Consider the following 18,138-nt stretch of genomic DNA (forward strand, 5'->3'; position numbering starts at 1 on the left):
CAGATCAACTCAATTCCCTTCCTGGTTTCTGGAGGGCAAAGAGGTCCCTCCCTTTCTCTCCCTCTCCCTCCCTCTCTCTTAAAGAAACAGCATTCCCCTCGATGTTTCTCTTCCTCTCCTCTCTGGGGGAGCAAAGTAAAAGAGATATTCACCTGCGATCAAGAGTGGACATTCATCATATCGATCACGTAAAAAATTACAAATGAGTACTCGACTTCATCCTCTTGCTTTTGAAAGTATATGTTGATAGAGTTGTAAACAGCATCCAGATTAATTGGTTATGATCGGATTATAGTTGTTACTCTCGTCTTTTCTCTTCTACTGTATCTCTCTCTCGCGCCTTGAGATGAGTCGCACCCACCCATCCCATAGCCTGAGGTCCTAGTGTCCCACCCCAAAAACAAGCCTTGGCACATTCCAGGACACAGGGGCTGCCAGCAACCCCCTCGACACCCATACCTTCATCTCTCCCCCTTCTCACGTTGTACAGTAACATCTTAACCACATGCCTCACCTCTTCATTCATACCAAGCCCACTTTTACCAATGTTTCTTCGGTGGCGTGGAAGACACCAGTCAAAATCAATCAGGTTTATATCGCTTAGAAGAACTCATTTTGACTGATTTCTAACACGCCTATGCACTTGACATTTTCTACACTGTACACCTGGACCGTCAGTCACGCTGCAGCGGACTGGGGTGGAGATCTTACATACTCTAAACGATCTTTAACAGGCCTACACACAGAGTAGGAATGCATTTATCATATATGAAGTGAAACGGCTTACCTTGTGTAATGTGATGAAACCGCTAGCCATGAAAGGTGTCTCTTCGGTCTGACTGGAAGCTGATGCACCCCACTGTGTGGCATGGCTTGGCACTGTGGGGAGAACTAGGCTAGGCATGTTCTGACAGCATGGGGAGAGGCAGTAACACACACCCAGCCTAGAGGGCAGTGTCAGCACTTCAGTAGGTACCAGAGGTAGTTCACAATCAGAGAAAAACGTATACTATAAAAAAACATTTTAACTGCACGATCATTTCAGTTGATCAGGATCTATGCTATACATGTTCCACACTTAATAGAAACGATTTTCACGGCTAAAAAAAATGGTTTCAATAAACAAATAAATACAATTCTACTTTGCTTAAAAAGACACAGCTACAATACAAAATTATTTCAGATTTGTATGAAAACTAACAAACCGTAAAAACTGGTTAATTTTCCCTTCTGGTAGCTTTCCAGATGGTCAGCCATGTTTATTACAATCGTCTCAGTCCAATATAAACTAGTTCTCCCTCCACCACAGACCCACCAACTACTCTGCTTTTGTCATTTGTGGCTGAGCCATGGTTTTGATTTAATTCAGGCCCAAGGCGAGAGAAACTTCAAACTATACTGAAGAACAATGCGGAGATAAATATCCTAGAAGAGGTTGGTTTTAGTAGACGTATCCAAAGCAGTTATCTGTGTGAAAGCTTTTGTAATAGTACGTAGATCGACTTGGGAAATATGTAGACATGCCGCATAGAGCTGCCTTAAGAGGATGTGTAGCATGTTTTAACCTGAGTAAAGAACATCCTCTGGCACTTGTTCGCTCCAGTCTTTCCTCAGTAAGCCTCAGGTAGGGTCCTCGGAGTGCTTGATGCACGTCTCATCTAAAGGAACGGTCCTGCACGAGGGCAACGCCATTCAGTTCTCCCAATAACTAACCACAAAACCCTCCCACATAAAAACAAATTGCCATATACATTCAAAGTTTTATTTTTACATTACAACCGTATCCAACACATTTTAAAATAAAATGACATCTCTTCCACTTCCCCCTATACGAGTCAAAAACATGTTTTTTCTTAAGACTGCTAAATAGTACCTGCGTACTGTTTATATAGCTTTATACACATACAGGCGACAATGCATCCCACTTTGTTACCAACAAATGCAAGTCTGTTGAGAATGATAAAATCAGACAGAAGCAGAGAATACATACAGTACATGGGCTCTTATAGACGACAGGCTAATACATGTTACAACCACCACCCACCCGCCTGCACAAAGCCAGTCACCACGCTGGGGCTTCACAAAGAGAACGCTTGGAGTAGAGGTTACACTTACTCACGCAAAGCAAAACAGTGGAGCAGAACCGAAACACACTCTGGGGAATAAATTGAGTAGACTGGCAAAAATCGGAACCTTTCAGAGCATCTGTAGTCACGGTTTGAGAGATTCTAACTTGACAAATGAGTTTCAGGCAGTTGATACAAATACAAGTAAAAACAAAATAATGACCTCGGGTGTCTGGAAAATATAAGATGGTAAATCATTCAATTTTGTAAAATGAGCCATTAAAATCAAATAAAAATGTCAACATTGAAAGTACTCCTCTCAAAAATGTACTGGTCATGAATGTACAAAACGAAGTACTTTGATCAGGCATGATATCCAAAACATTAGTAGTCATGATGAGAACCTTTTTTGGTTTGCAGTCCTCCTGTACCATCAAAGCACTTAACTTGATTTCTGTCATGGACACTTTCATTGTCAAAGATAGCTCCTCTACAGCCTACACCAATATACTGTTGCACAAAACATGAACATAATTTACCAGTACAAGTGGTAAGATGATATCAATGGCAATTCATGAAATGATAAACTGGCAGTCCTTCCATGCTTTGTACCTCATCTTTAATATGATAGGAGAAAATAGCATGTGTGTGACTACCACGACACTGGTATGGGAAACCTGTGGTCATAACAATGAGTAAATGGGCCCTGTTCATGATAAGTATACTTAAGAGCTGAAACCTCTTAAGAGCAAGACGAAAGGGGTGCCAAAGTGTGTGTGTGTGTGTGTGTGTGTGTGAGAGAGACAGTGAGGCACTGGGGATCCTCATGTGGGAAGTAGTTGGCATTGGCTTTCTCATTCAGTGCCACGGGTGGGGGTGCTGGGTTGGTTGAGGCCCATGGTTTTACACATCCAGCCAGCAAAGTCCACCTCCTCCACCTCAGCACGCTTGATAAACGTGTGGTTCTAAACAATAAAACAGTAAACGCAAGTTAGTTCATTAACGCATCAATATGAGTCCATGGCTGATATCGAAAGGGCATGTACAGTCGGGAACATAACCAATTTGCAAACTACAAAATGTGTTTACAAACATCAATAATAATAATAAATACAGTATAATACGTCAGTTAGGAGACGCTTTTATTCAAAGCGACTTAGTCATTTATGGATACATAAATGGTCCCGGGAATATAACCGAATAATCCTGACGTTGCAAGCGCTACGCTCTACCAACTGAGCTAGAGAAACATGAGCTACAGAGGACCAATGAACAATCAGAGCTGAACTGTCCAACTACATAGATGCACTTCAAATAACAGTCGACAGCGATAACAGTTAATAGCTACTCACCATCAGCATCTTCAGGTCAGCTCGCTCTGCTGGATTCTTGATCAGACTATTAACACAAACAGAAAAATTTGATAATCTCCATGACTCCAGAGAAATCATTAGACCCCCCCCACCCCCAAAGAAGAATAGAAAAGAAAGCCATGATTAAGCTGCACAAGAAATCTCATTCTGCTGACATAGCCATCATTCTCAAGGGATGAGAAAGTTATCTTTAAAATGTACGTTTGCTCCACATTGCTCTACGCTGTGCCTATTGCCTACAATAATTCACAAGACGTGTGTTGAGTCCACACAGCCAAAAAACTGAGAAAAGTCATGGTAAAACAACAAAAGGTGCTGAGGTAATGGGCACTATTCTTATATGATGAATGCTTGGGCTCACCATTTTGTCACAAACTCATTGAAATCGTTGGTGAAGACACCAAGTGGCAGCCTGGGAGGAGGCTGGGAATGAGTAAAAAGGTGTGTAAGACAAATGTTATTTCAAAATCCCCAGAGCACACAGACAAGAAGAATTGGTAATACGGAGAATAATATGTGGAGTCAGCAGCTCATCTGACCTCATTGACAATGTAGTCCAGCAGCTCAAATATCGCCATGGCTGGTCGACTGTCCATCCCATGTCCTGAGGAACAGGAGAATATGGAGATGTATATAGATATCATAAATAAGATACTTAAATGTTTTATTATTTTTGATTCCAGTTACTTTTTATTGAGAAGCAAAAGGAAATCTGTTTGAAAAGCACTAATATCATCTATATTGTATTATGTGTGAGGAGAGGATTCAGGTCAGTTCTCACCGCTGACTGGTCGCCCTCCTGGTGGTCTGGGGAGGCGGTTGGAGATGGTGTGTGGTTCCCCCTCGGCTCCGTCCTGTACGGGCCGGCCAAAGATGGCCTCCAGCTCCTTGGCATCAGGCGGGGGGATGGGGTAGCGGCCGATGGCCAGCTCCACCAGGGACAGGCCCATGCTCCACACGTCCGACTGCACAGAGTAGTGTGTGCCCTGCAGTCTCTCCGGCTGTTGAGGAACACACACGTACGTCACACCCAGGCAGAGCTGGCCAAGTGGGCGGGCGTCGCTGTGCACTGCGCCCTCCAGGTGTCTGAGGGGAGGGGGCAGGGCTGGCAGAGCCTGCCTCCGTGCCACACGGCCCTCTACTGGGCACGGCCTCAGCTCTTGGCAGGGCATCCTGGGCAGGGAGGGAGAAGGAGAGCTGACTCACCGACATGTAGGAGCGCGTTCCCACGAAGGAGTTGGCCATGGAGTCGATGAGTTGGCCACTCACGCCGAAGTCACACAGCTTGATCTCACCGCGCGAGTTCACCAGGATGTTGGAGGGCTTGACGTCTGCGTGGCAGAGCAGGGAGGACAGGTGAGGTCCCAGAGGGGGGGGGCGAGGTCCCAGAGAGAGGGAGGCCCGAGGTCCCAGAGAGAGAGAAGGCCGAGGTCCCAGAGAGAGAGAAGGCAGAGGTCTCAGAGAGAGAGAAGGCCGAGGTCTCAGAGAGAGAGAAGGCCGAGGTCCCAGACCCAGCAGCACCAGCTGCCCCTTCCCCACGTCCCTGTCCAAGCCCCTCTACCATGCCAGACACCTCAACACTGACACATTTCACAAAGCTACTCTGTGGTAGCTAGAGCTGAACACTACAGTTACAGTTGAGACCATACAAACAAGCCAAACCCTCCTCAATCCCCCTAGTCACAAACAGTCTGGAAAATTGAAACTGAATAATGGGGTTGTAGACCTGACATACATCCTCTGTGGTGACCCCCTCCCACTTCAGAGGAGACACAGGGGCGAGTATGAGAGAGGGAGACAGGGGCGAGAATGAGAGGGAGAGACGGAGGGAGGGGGCTGCAGGGCGCGGCTGCCATGTAATCACATCCGAGAGCCTGTAATTACCGCCTGGGCTCCCGGACAGCTCTGCCTCAGCCCTGCCACAACACACCACAGCCCAAAACACTGTACCATGGACCTCAGCTCCAGAACAACACTATACCACGACACACCAGAGCCCACCCATCAGCTCCACATACACCACCACACACCAGGGCTCTCAATTAAAAACACAGTAAACCCCAACCCTCAGCTCAAAACACACCACCATCACCCTCAGCTCCAGAACATTATTATACACCAAACGTTAAAGGTTACAACCCCTCAACTCAAGATACACCCAAAATACACCTCACACTATTCCTCTATGTCCAAATAAAACACGACACCCAGGGTCTCAAATCATATCGTTTATGTGCACAAAAACATAGTACAATCTATATGTAAAACAATAGTCCATATGGAGAGCTGTCTTACCTCTGTGCATGATCTGGTGCTTCTCCCGCAGATAGGCAAGTCCTCGGAGTACCTTTAAGAGTGATATGCAAACATTTTACTTAACACAACATACTCTTGACAGCGTACCATCCACACTTCCTGGACCTGAAATCCTACACAAAGACCAGCTCAGAGACATTTTACCCTGCCTGGGTCCATAGTTACATCCATACAAGATATCACACCAAAACACGCACTGACGCCCACAGTGTTAATGGTGAGAACAGCGAGAAGGCCTTGCATGTTGAGCTTCCTGTGTCTCATGATTATCACAATGACAGGAGAAAAAGCAGTCCATTGAGAAACAAAAAAAACCTCCTTAACCACAAGGGAAAGGAACAGAGTGCACTTGATCACAGTTGTGACAAACTGCCAAGTTGTGTTTAGAACAATATCAAATCAAATTTGATTTGTCACATGCACCAAATACAACCTTACAGTGAAATGCTTACTTACAAGCCCTTAACCAACAATACAGCTAAGAAAATGCCTAAAATAATGAGATAAAAGTAACAAATAAATTAGAACATTTTATATTATATAATAATATATATACACTTTTTAATAAACTTACCTTGGGTATTTATGAAAAAATACCAAATGAATGCAAACACCACCAATTAAGCACCAACAATTGAAATCTTAATTAAGTTGAATAATACTTACTGCTATGCTGACTTTGCCCAAGATCTCCTCAGGGATTCTCCTGGCTTCCTTCAGCACCTGATCCAGAGAGCCTCCATCCTGTACCCAACAGGCAACGGTTTATTGTCTGTACATTGTCCACATTCTGTAATGCACAATTGCTCCAGGTGCATGACATGATTAATATATCATAACAACCATTGCAACATTATAACTTGTTAAAACAAAGTTACAACTGGTTTGTTAGTGTTACACCACAGGTCCTGTAATAAGCACCATTGCAGTCTCAAAACCACAAACAAATATTCCTACTCCCGGCCAAAACTCTAATTCACACATCAGCCTTTTGCTACTGACCCCCAATGTCTTCCGACATTCCAGCACAATGCTAGTCCTATAACTGATCCACCCCCTCAACTCAAACCGGTCTCTATCAGAAGCTCACCATGTGCTCCATGCAGATACTGATCTCTCCGTCGCTGTAGAAGGCCCCGTAGAAGCCCACGATGTAGGGAGAGTTGCACTCATGCAGCACCTGCAGCTCTCTGATGATCTGGTTCCTGATGGCAGGCTTAATCTCCAGGTGGATGAGCTGTGGGGGAGGGAATCCGATGAGAACAACATAAGAATAATCAAGTGCTCATCTAGAATAACAGTTTAGGACCAGAATTATAACAGACTTGTTTGTGTGGATCTGGTTTCCTGCAACGGCTGTATGTCTCAGCCTAGAAGCCTGGTACGCAAGGCTAGTAGTGTAGCGTGGATCTACAACTGAGTTTAGGCGACCAGTTTTGATAGCCTTTAGCCGTACCCTCATCCTACTCCTCCTCTGTTCCTCGGGTGATGTGGAGGTAAACCCAGGCCCCACGTGTCCCCAGGCACCCTCATTTGTTGACTTCTGTGATCGAAAAAACCTTGGTTTCATGCATGTCAACATCAGAAGCCTCCTCCCTAAGTTTGTTTTACTCACTGCTTTAGCACACACCGCCAACCCTGATGTCCTTGCCGTTTCTGAATCCTGACTTAGGAAGGCCACCAACAATTCTGAGATTTCCATACCCAGCTACAACATTTTCCTTCAAGATAGAACTGCCAAAGGGGGAGGAGTTGCAATCTACTGCAGAGAGAGCCTACAAAGTTATGTCATACTTTCCAGGTCTATACACAAACAGTTTGAATTTATCATTTTAAAAATTAACCTCTCCAGAAATAAGTCTCTCACTGTTGCCGCCTGCTATCAAACCCCTCCGCTCCTAGCTGTGCCCTGGACACCATTTGTGAATTGATCGTCCCTCATCTAGCTTCAGAGTTTGTTCTGTTAGGTGCCCTAAACTGGGATATGCTTAGATGCCCTCAATCTCACACAAATCATCAAGGAACCCACCAGGTACAATCCTAAATCCGTAAACATGGGCACCCGCATAGACATTATCCTGACCAACTTGCCCTCCAAATACACCTCCGCTGTTTTCAATCAGGATCTCAGCGATCACTGCCTCATTGCCTGTATCCGCTACTGTTACAGACCTATATCCATCCTGCCCTGCCCATCTAAAGTCTTTGAAAGCAAAGTTAATAAACAGATCACTGACCATTTCGAATCCCACCGTACCTTCTCCGCTGTGCAATCCGGCTTCCGAGCCGGTCACGGGTGCACCTCGGCTACGCTCAAGATACTAAACGCTATCATAACCGCCATCGATAAAAGACAGTACTGTGCAGCCGTATTCATCGACCTGGCCAAGGCTTTAGACTGTGTCAATCACCGTATTCTTATCGGCAGACTCAATAGCCTTGGTTTTTCTGACGACTGCCTCGCCTGGTTCACCAACTACTTGCAGACAGAGTTCAGTGTGTCAAATCAGAGAGCATGTTGACCGGACCTCTGGCAGTCTCTATGGGGGTGCCACAGGGTTCAATTCTCGGGCCGACTCTTTTCTCTGTATATATCAATGATGTCGCTCTTGCTGCGGGCAATTCCCTGATCCACCTCCACGCAGACGACACCATTCTGTATACTTCTGGCCCTTCCTTGGACACTGTGCTAACTAACCTCCAAACGAGCTTCAATGCCATACAACACTCTTTCCGTGGCATCCAAATGCTAGTAAAAACCAAATGCATGCTTTTCAACCATTCGCTGCCCGCACCCACCCGCACGACTAGCTCACCACCCTGGACGGTTCTGACCTAGAATATGTGGACAACTATAAATACCTAGGTGTCTGGCTAGACTGTAAACTCTCCTTCCAGACTCATATTAAACATCTCCAATCCAAAATCAAATCTAGAATCGGCTTTCTATATCGCAACAAAGCCTCCTTCACTCACACCGCCAAACCCTAGTAAAACTGACTATCCTACCAATCCTCGACGATGTCATCTACAAAATAGCTTCCAACACTCTACTCAGCAAACTGGATGCAGTCTATCACATCCATTTTGTTACCAAATCACCTTACACCACGGCGACCTTTATGCTCTAGTCGGCTGGCCCTCACTACATATTTGGCTACAGGTCATCTATAAGTCTATGCTAGGTAAAGCTCTGCCTTAGTTCACTGGTCACGATAGCACCCACACGTAGCACACGTTCCAGCAGGAATATCTCACTGATCATCCCCAAAGCCAACACCTCATTTGACCGCCTTTCCTTCCAGTTCTCTGCTGCTAGTGACTGGAACGATTTGCAAAAATCGCTTAAGTTGGAGACATTTATTTCCCTCACCAACTTTAATCATCAACTATCTGAGCAGCAAACCGATCACTGCAGCTGTACATAGTCCACCCAATCTACCTACCTCATCCCCATACTGTTTTTATTTGATTTACTTTTCTGCTCATTTGCACACTAGTATCTCTACTTGCACATCATCATCTGCTCATTTATCACTCCAGTGTTAATCTGCTAAATTGTAATTATTCGCTCCTATGGCCTTTTGCACACACTGTATAAAGACTTTATTTTTCTACTGTGTCATTGACTGGTTTGTGTTATTGGCTTGTTTATTGTTTACTCCACATGTAACTCTGTGTTGTCTGTGTCACACTGCTTTGCTTTATCTTGGCCAGGTCACAGTTGCAAATGAGAACTTGTTCTCAACTAGCCTACCTGGTTAAATAAAGGTGAATTTAAAAAATAAAAGGGAGAAATATCAAAAATTGATACAAGGGTAGACTCACCTTTCGGGCCATGACCAGTCTGGAGGGTTTGTGGCGGACCTTGTTGACCACTCCACCGTTGCCAGCGCCCAGCTCACATATGGGGTGGAAATCATCATCTTTCAGCTCGCCCACTTGGGCTTTCTGGGTGAGGAAAGCCTCCAGACGTTTCCTCTGCTGTTCATCCAAATCTAGCTCTCCTAGCTTCTTTTGTAAGGCCTCCAGATTGGCTCTGAGAAGTGGAGATGCATTGAGGGAGCGTGGCATAGATCAATATTAAACAAACATACTTTCAATCCTGGTCCTGGGTGCACATGGGTACGACTAATCACTGACCCCATGATTGGTTTGAATCAGGTGAGTTAGGCTAGTGTTATATAGGTAATTGTTCGACTGGAACAAAATTGTTCATCTAGTCCCCAGAACCATAATTTACCCGATATCAGTACAGTACACAATAGACGTGCTCTCGGCCCTCCCGAGTTACTCACTCAGACGCAGCATCGATGGTTGTGGAGATGGACTGCCCCTCTCCAATGGGCGTGATATTTAGGGGAACGGGTCTTCTCTTCGGAGCCATATCGAAATATTTTAAAGTGCCCTGGACGACTTTCCGAAGCAAATCAGTACAAGGAACTGATAATTCAAAGTTGTTCTAAAACAGCAACAGGGGTAAATGTTGCTGGCTGTTAGTGGCTTAGCCAGCTAGTTACTTTGCGAGCATGACAGATAGATGTTTGTAAGGACAATCACACATGCACGTCACCATCAGGTCAAGTGCATTTGACTATTTTAGATATCTAACGAGTAAGGTATATTTAAAAAACAAACTAGCTATAATAGTACACTAGATTTGTACACATTACTGTTCCTTTCGCTTCTTGTCCAGCTAGCACCACCTCCCCTACGGAAATCGTGTGCTGCGTTCCTCAAATCAGAGCGGCCCTCGCCACAAGGACAACGGCTGTGGTTGACAGGACTGTCTGGTCACTGACCGAAGATTGTTAGCGTTCGAAGGTTAAAGGGGTACACTTGTAGACCTTCCCCTGTATGGAGCCGGGGTGTGAAGCTTGGTTGCAGACTGCGGAGACGGAATTCGGTGTTTCAGTACAGGAAGCAGCAACATGGGGAGTCTTCCAAAAAATCGCGAGTCTGAGCCATCATGCCATGGTAATTGAACTATCGCGGGATTTTATAACAGCCATGTTTAATGGTAGCGACCTCCAATGGCACATTGTAGAAATTACCATCAAGCAGATTTCTACAACTAGGTCTAGCTACTCAACTACTACGTAAATTACTCTCCTAAATTTACAAACTTCACTTTTCAAGAGGTATGACTTGATTAATGTTTAATTTTAGTATTTAAACTTGAGGGAAATCTACCCACGGGGAAAAAAAACTGGCGAAAGTAATTTGATCATGATTTCTGTTTTGAATAACTTTATTTTTCCAGAAGGAACTTGTTACTTTTCAAGCTAACATGACTTAGCAAACAATTCGATAAAAAAAAGGTTTAATTAGTTCCACAAGTCAATAACAGGTGTTAGAATATGATTTTGATTTTTACAGTTCTTTTTGAAAAGGAGACAAATGTGTCCCTGAGGCCCCAGCAACAGGTAAAGGATGTCACACCAATCTACACCTCAACCATCTGGTTGTCGCTAGTTACCACAGCCAAAGTCAAATGGCTATACAGTAAAAACTCATGAAAACAAACATTTGCTTTTTGGTCTTAAGGTTAGGCATAAGGTTAAAGTCAGATTTTAATAAGTTAAATTGTAGAAATAGGCGATAATTAGCCATACATGACTTTGTGGCTGTGGTAACTAGTGACGACCCAACCACCTCTTAACCCTAAAGTGGCATCAGTTCCAATACTGGTATTTGTGATTTTATTGTGTCTGACTTTTGTAACAACTGAAGGCAATTCGAAGCTTAATAAAATATTTTAATTGTATTGTCTTTTAATACGAAGATATAAAAGACAAACAAAACATTTACATAATGGCTTGCAAGCCCTGCCCATGCTACCTTAAGCATTGTTATAATAAGGAATGCCACCATCAAGACCTGATCCACCATTTGCTTAAAACCCAGTCTGGACCCTAACCCAGGTTTCACCATCTGGCTCAGTTCCTCAGAAACAACCTGTACTTCACCTCTGTCTCACAATATGAAAAAGCTTGAGGAAAACTATTATCTGCGCAGTGATGTTCTACACTTATAAATTAAAACAACTCGATTCAAATCTGTAGAGTAATTTGTTGGATAGATTGGCTTAGTTGAAGATGAAATTCTGCTAGACATAATAAGATGTTGCTTAAAATGCATGAATCATACAACTATGGTCATATTCAGGGACACCGCTACGGTTTGGGGTTCTTTGACAGAAAGTGCCATCAAACAATGCGGGTTACCTATAATTGTTTCAGAACTCACCTATCGGTATAACATCCGCAAGCTAGAAATATATGGAAATGAGTACTGCAGAAAAGTGGAAGACAAGATCCCATACGTTTCCTCAGTCAATACCATCTCATTATTAGATTAGGTATACTACTACATCTTCCACAAAATGGCTTACTCATACAGTACTGAGTGTCTATGCAAGTCTGAATTCAGGATGATCACAAAATGTCAATATGCTTATGCTATAGTCAAATGCATGTATTACCAATACCATTTGAGAGATTCTAGGAATTTACAACAGACTGTTCTATAAAATCCTGAAAGTAGACTAACGCCATAAACAGCACAAATTAAAACGGGGACTATCGCTGGGGTGAGGAATCTAATGACCAGGAACGAAAATATTAAAAGTTTGTAAGTCTCAGCAACCGTTGTAACCAAAAAGATGAACAATGTTTACTACAATTTGAACTGTGCCTGTGGAAAAAGCTAATCTGAAGCAGTAATTACTGATGTATCGTTCAAACTACCTGTAGAGAGGACATTCATCTAGGGCCTATGCAATAATAAAGGCTAATTTGAGTGTAATAACGTTGAACTGGGAAGAGGCAGAATGTGTTATTGGTTAGAACTCAGTTTACTCAGATGGAAAGGGACATGTCTAACGATGGCAGTGCCTTGAGCCTGGATCATTCAGTTTGCCACGTATTCATTCACAAAAAAAGTTCCAGCTTCGTAAGTGTTCTGCTACCCCTTACTGGGAACTTGTGTACAGTACAAAGCCATATATAAATGGCTCTGGTACAGCACTCTTGATTGCCACATATGTACAATTTAATACAAACTGCCTTTCAAATAAAACAAAGTTGTGACGCAATCAATTATCAATAAATACTATACTTTAGACAAATACAATTTAAGTCAAAAGGATGTCGACACTCACAAATTGATACCATTCCACATCGAGATACATCCCTCCTTAAGTCCCCCACACTGTAAAAAACAACAAAAAAACAGTAAATAATGACAAATAGTCTTAAATAATGTATTTTCTTACTGGGACTTCCTGTGTAGACCAGGTCAAATAGCCAAACAACTGTAGGCTCCAGCCTCCACCAATCTAAACTCAAAACAAAAAAAGGCACCCAAATCTGACCTTGCAACAAGAGATAATTGACACAAATCTGCTTTGGCACAATTGCCTCAACATGGGTTTGACCAGTTTTGTGTGGATACTAAAATGTGACATTCTTTAGTCAAGTGCCTTGTTCAATAAAAAAAAATATCAACAAATTTAAGAAACTGAAAGAAAAACAAATCTGGTTGAAAACACTGAAGCTCTCATGATTTAGGGGGAAGAAGGTTGAATGCAGTAGTGTTTAGTCTCAGACTATCCAACTGTTAAACTGACAAATGGGCAGGTGAAAATAATCCATGCTGTATTAGTTTCCTTGATCAATATGAACAACACTGGCAACACAGAACATTGGGCAGAATCTGAAAAGATTATGTTCCAAAACCTCAAATGATAACCGCTGGTCTCTGCTTACCCGCCACTATGACAATTGCTTGTCATACTGTGTAGCTATTCAGACACCAACTGAAATCGTATATTTCAATGCAGTGGGGAGTACTTACAAGAACTTCTCAAAGATACAGCATTCCTGGGTCATATTCAGCACAAAACAAAAACACTCAAATGGAGTGAAACAGGGAAGTACTCTTTCCATTACAAAAAAATAACATGTTACTATTGTGCCCTAATGAACATGACCCTGCTTCCCATAACCTATTCCCTATTTGGGCCATACAAGTTGTATAAAATGTTTAATGGGTTTCTTTATTTTTTTAAGTGATGCGAGTGAAGAAAAAAAAAAATAGTAGACCCTCTTGTCAAAATACTATAGCAACCATAGTTCAGGTGCTACTCTCTCTGGTCAAGCAAGTTTGCTATGTACGACTGAGGTAGGTTGTCATCATCTAAGGACAAAATTAAATGGGGGAAGTATCAAACAAATCATTTTTAGGGATTTTCTGACTTAAACAATTTGAAATACTGTTAGAGCCCATTTTCTTTGTCTTCATTGTCTGAATGAATTAAACAGAAAGTTGGGGTGTTCAATTTCATCATATTCCAGAAAAATCTAGTCTGTGGCTCGAGTCACAAATTCTTCATATAGGTTATCTTGACCTCTTACTACTGAACAACGATGATGCTCCATATCTCCCATTGCCTGTGATCACAAAAAGTGGAGAAACACCAAATGCTTGTGGCTTTGAGAGCCTTAAATTCAAGTCAAATACAAAGTACAAGGAGATGGAGGGGGAATAGTTTGAGAGGAGGTTACCATCTTAAATTGTCTCTAAGGAGGGAGGATACAGAATGCTGGGAGGGGTGAGCCACAAGTGTTAGGGAGCTGTTGTTTCCAGTGGTGTATAGATGAAGCCTAACCACTCCAGAGGTTGACAGTGCATGTATGAGAGTGTGTCTGTGTGTGGATAAACGCCAGAGAAGTGGGGGCAGGCGGGCGGGCAGGGGATGCAGTAGGGACTAATGATTTCCTGTCCTCCAATCAAGCCCAACCCTCTCTCTCAGTTTGTGGGGTCAGTCCGCCAGTCAGTAGGCAGTGACCAGGTCCTTGTCATAGTCGTATCGGCCCCTCTTGGGGGCGGGGCTGTCCTGGCTGTCCTCAGTGTCATCGCTGTCTCCTCTAGCCCCTCCCCCCTCCTCCTCCTCCTCAGAGTCCAGAGTCAGATCTACCACCACTCCTCCGCCCGTTCCCCCCGCCGTGGACCCTGCTCCTGACTTCCCTGTCTGGCTGGTGCTGCTGTGGGCTGGGGAGTGGCCGTTCGCCTCAGGAACACCTGGGGGGGGGTGAACACTATTATAAACCAATGCTATAAAAAAATATATAGAAAATAAATGACCTACAAAGCAAAGCGTCTAAATTACAGAGCACTATGAAAGTATTCAGAAGCCCTTGACTTTTTCCACTTAAAGGTTACACTCTTATTCTAAAATTGTTCCCCCCCCCATCAATCTACACACAATATCCCATAATGACGAAGCAAAAACAGGTTCAGAAATTGAAATATCAAAAATAAAAACAGAAATATCCTTTAGGTGCCTTTTGGCAAAGTCCAAGCAGGCTGTCATGTGCCTCTGAGGAGTGACTGCCGTCTGGGCACTACCATAAAGGCCTGATTGGTAGAGTGCTGCAGAGATGGGACTCTAGTAACAGTCTTGGTGGTTGTAAACTTCTTCCATCTAAGAATGATGGAGGCCACTGTGTTCTTGGACCTTGAATACTGCAGAATTGTTTTGGTAGCCTTCCCCAGATCTGTGCCTCAACACAATCCTGTCTCGGCGCTCTACAGACAATTCCTTCAACCTCATCGCTTGGTTTTTGCTCGGACATGTACTGTCAACTGTGGGACCTTATATAGACAGGTGCGTGCCTTTCCAAATCATGTCCAATCAATTGAATTTACTACAGGTGGACTACAATCAAGTTGTAGAAACATCAAGGATGATCAATGGAAACAGGATGGACATGAGCTCAAGTTTGAGTCTCATAGCAAAGGGTCTGAATGCTTATGTAAATAGGGTATTTTTTATTTCTTATACATTTGCACTTTGTCATTATAGGGTATTGTGTGTAGTTTGCTGAAGATTATGTTTATTTAATCCATTTTAGAATAAGGCTGTAACAAAATGTGGAAAAAGGTCAAGGGGTCTGAATACTTTCCGAAAGCACTAAGTACCAAAATCAGTCTGCAAGAGCTAAAATTAAAATATTTGACATTAGGGTTGGGCGGAATACCATATTTTACTATATACACTGGTATTGATGCACGGGCCAGTTTGGGTTTTTACTTTACCTCCTATAACGGTATTTCAATGTTTGGTTTGTTAAATGTGATACACCACCAGTTATAGTTTACTCCATTTGCTACTTGAGTCATTTCTCACCCTACTCCTGCTGCACGTACACACCAAGCCCTTCCCAGCCACTCAAGGAGCCACGTTTTTGCTCGACCACAGTCACGAGCACTTGCTGCATGGTCAGATGTTGGTGACAATGATACGGCGTTACACTTTGCTTCTTAAAATATAAATCCACAAGCGTTCTATAATTACAAACTGATAATGTGTCGTACTGTCTGTGAATAGCTAGTTTGTCTTTCCTTTTAGTCTTTTCAGTGTCAGAGCAAACGTTGCTAACTAAAACAAACGGATAGCTGTGCTGGTGTAGGCCTAGATCAGCATGTTTGTGCAACGGTATCTAGCTACATGAAGTAAGAGAAACCATGTAAAGTAACATCTAAATTAGGGTCTCCTGGGAAACACTGAGCCTAACTTGGTTACTTCCCTGTCAAAATAATTCCTCCCTGGCTTTATCATTTTTCATTTCATTCGTTGTCATTTCAAACACTGTATTCAAAGTACTGCCCACTATAACATTAGAATAATTATTCTATGGCCATGATTCCAACAGTTCACTCAAGTGCTTTGATCTAAATTGCAAAGTCAAATCGCAATATTAGGGCTTGATTTTTTTGCCAATATCATGCAGCCCTACGTGGCACAGTGTGGAAATTATAACAAATGAGTGCAGGCAATGTAGAAATTGATGAAAATGCAGACATTGTTGGCGGTTGAAGTTAAATTGAACACTATAAAACAAATCAGAATGGAGAAAGACCCATTGGTACGTACGTGTTGCCCCCCTAGGGTCATGGACTACTCAAATAATATTATAATTCAAAAACAAAATGCAGACATAACTTTTTTTTTCTACAAATATCGTGATGATATTTTGCCCATACCACCCAGCCCCATTTGACATGCACTTACATATATCCACTACAGGATAGTCAGGAGTGTTGCTCCGTTCCCTCTCCCTCTCCTTCTCATCTCGAATAGGTCTCCATGAACCGTCAGTCAGATATTCAATCTCCTCAATATCCTCATGGGTCTCCTTTAAGATCTCAGATGCCAGCCTGGACACACGGAGACAAAGAGTCAGTTAAATAAGTACATATATCAGGACACACAAGCAGGGATTGGATGTGTCCCACAACACACAACTCTTAAATATACATTTTAAGGAAGTTTGTGGAAATAATCTATATATAGTTTCTATTTGTACTGGACATTGACTCGACAAATCAAAAGCGACAGTATCAAAAGAGACGCTCTATTGATTGTTTCCTCGTGGCAGAGTCTACACGGGGCTGACTGTTCATGCCCTATATATTGAGCACTATTTTTGTGGCGAGAAATGTATATAATAGTTTAAATTGATGAGTCAAATATATTTTTTTAATCTGATAAACCCGATGCCATGGTATGGGACATCAAATCGGTTCCTAACCATCTTGAATTTGATGCAGTATAGTTGTCAAACCTCTCAACTTTAAGTGGTACTGATACATTTTGCGATTTATACTAGTCATTTTTAGCCATGCAAATTTTTGATTGTCGGCAGACAAACATTCATTCTTTTCTCTTTTGAGTAAATGCCTCTTCTAGGTTTGTGGCAGAGCTGTGATGAGTTGCTTATACTTTTGTATTGAGTATACATCTCCATACCTGAGGCGTACAGCAACTCCCCGGCCCACAGCAGCACCAGCCAGAAGGGGAAGTCGGCAGGGTCCACGGCATGGGGGACGGGGAGGATTGTGTGTAAATGATGCATGTCTATGGCGTATGTATTATGTAGGAATGTGAGCTGAGCCATAAGGGAGCCTAGGCATTTACCACCCTGCTACCAGATTAAGGAGGGAGTGCGGTGGCAATGTAGCATATGTTTTTGTCCTCCCACTTTGGTTCTAGAATTTTTGCAGTTTGTGTTTTAGCTACTAATGTATCAATATTTATCATTTCTAAAAATGAGCTATGACCCAGCCAATGAAGACATGGCACAACTTTGGATTTCACCCCCCCAATCTCAAATGGTTTTTACAGAAAACTTCTCTTCTCTTGCTTCAGGCATTTGCAGTGCCGCTTACAAAAGTGATTGCGGTCTTCAATATGAAATCATCAACTTGACTCTGTATATATAAAAAATGACCATATAAACAGATTCTCTTTAAACTATCAAAACTATTGCTGAACCTGAACCATCAAAATAAAATCTATTGTAAGCCCTGTTTAGCAC

The 18,138-nt window shown here is 42.9% G+C and overlaps 2 protein-coding genes across 3 annotated transcripts in view; both read right to left on the reverse strand.

Annotated features, from left to right (window-relative positions):
- Positions 1-1,748: 1,748 nt before the first annotated feature.
- Positions 1,749-10,722, reverse strand: map2k2a (mitogen-activated protein kinase kinase 2a). The gene is made up of 11 exons (XM_029632492.2): positions 10,054-10,722; positions 9,584-9,794; positions 6,846-6,992; positions 6,422-6,499; positions 5,735-5,786; positions 4,646-4,770; positions 4,221-4,440; positions 3,979-4,043; positions 3,801-3,862; positions 3,419-3,464; positions 1,749-3,031 (listed from the first exon to the last, which is right to left on the reverse strand). The coding sequence occupies exons 1-11, from the start codon at positions 10,140-10,142 to the stop codon at positions 2,921-2,923; spliced, it is 1,206 nt and encodes a 401-aa protein (XP_029488352.1). The 5' UTR covers positions 10,143-10,722; the 3' UTR covers positions 1,749-2,920.
- Positions 10,723-10,988: 266 nt separating this feature from the next.
- Positions 10,989-18,138, reverse strand: part of pias4a (protein inhibitor of activated STAT, 4a) — a 34,495-nt gene continuing 27,345 nt past the window's right edge. For both annotated transcript variants that reach the window (XM_029632490.2, XM_029632491.2), the window contains exons 10-11: positions 16,833-16,978; positions 10,989-14,839 (exon numbers count right to left, since the gene is read on the reverse strand). In XM_029632490.2, the coding sequence (XP_029488350.1) occupies positions 14,592-14,839; positions 16,833-16,978 (394 nt within the window). In that variant the 3' untranslated portion in view covers positions 10,989-14,591. The remainder of the gene's footprint in view (positions 14,840-16,832; positions 16,979-18,138) is intronic.

The sequence above is a fragment of the Oncorhynchus nerka genome, linkage group LG24, assembly GCF_034236695.1.
Source record: "Oncorhynchus nerka isolate Pitt River linkage group LG24, Oner_Uvic_2.0, whole genome shotgun sequence".
NCBI classification, from domain to species: Eukaryota; Metazoa; Chordata; class Actinopteri; order Salmoniformes; family Salmonidae; genus Oncorhynchus; species Oncorhynchus nerka.

What these genes read in the sequence shown, in the direction of transcription:
- map2k2a (XM_029632492.2), bottom strand. Translation starts at nt 10,142, where the DNA reads ATGGCTCCGAAGAGAAGACCCGTTCCCCTAAATATCACGCCCATTGGA. An exon ending in TGGACTACATTGTCAATGAG is followed by an intron (nt 3,863 to 3,978) that starts GTCAGATGAGCT and finishes ACTCATTCCCAG; the next exon opens with CCTCCTCCCAGGCTGCCACT. An exon ending in AATGAGTTTGTGACAAAATG is followed by an intron (nt 3,465 to 3,800) that starts GTGAGCCCAAGC and finishes TTGTGTTAATAG; the next exon opens with TCTGATCAAGAATCCAGCAG.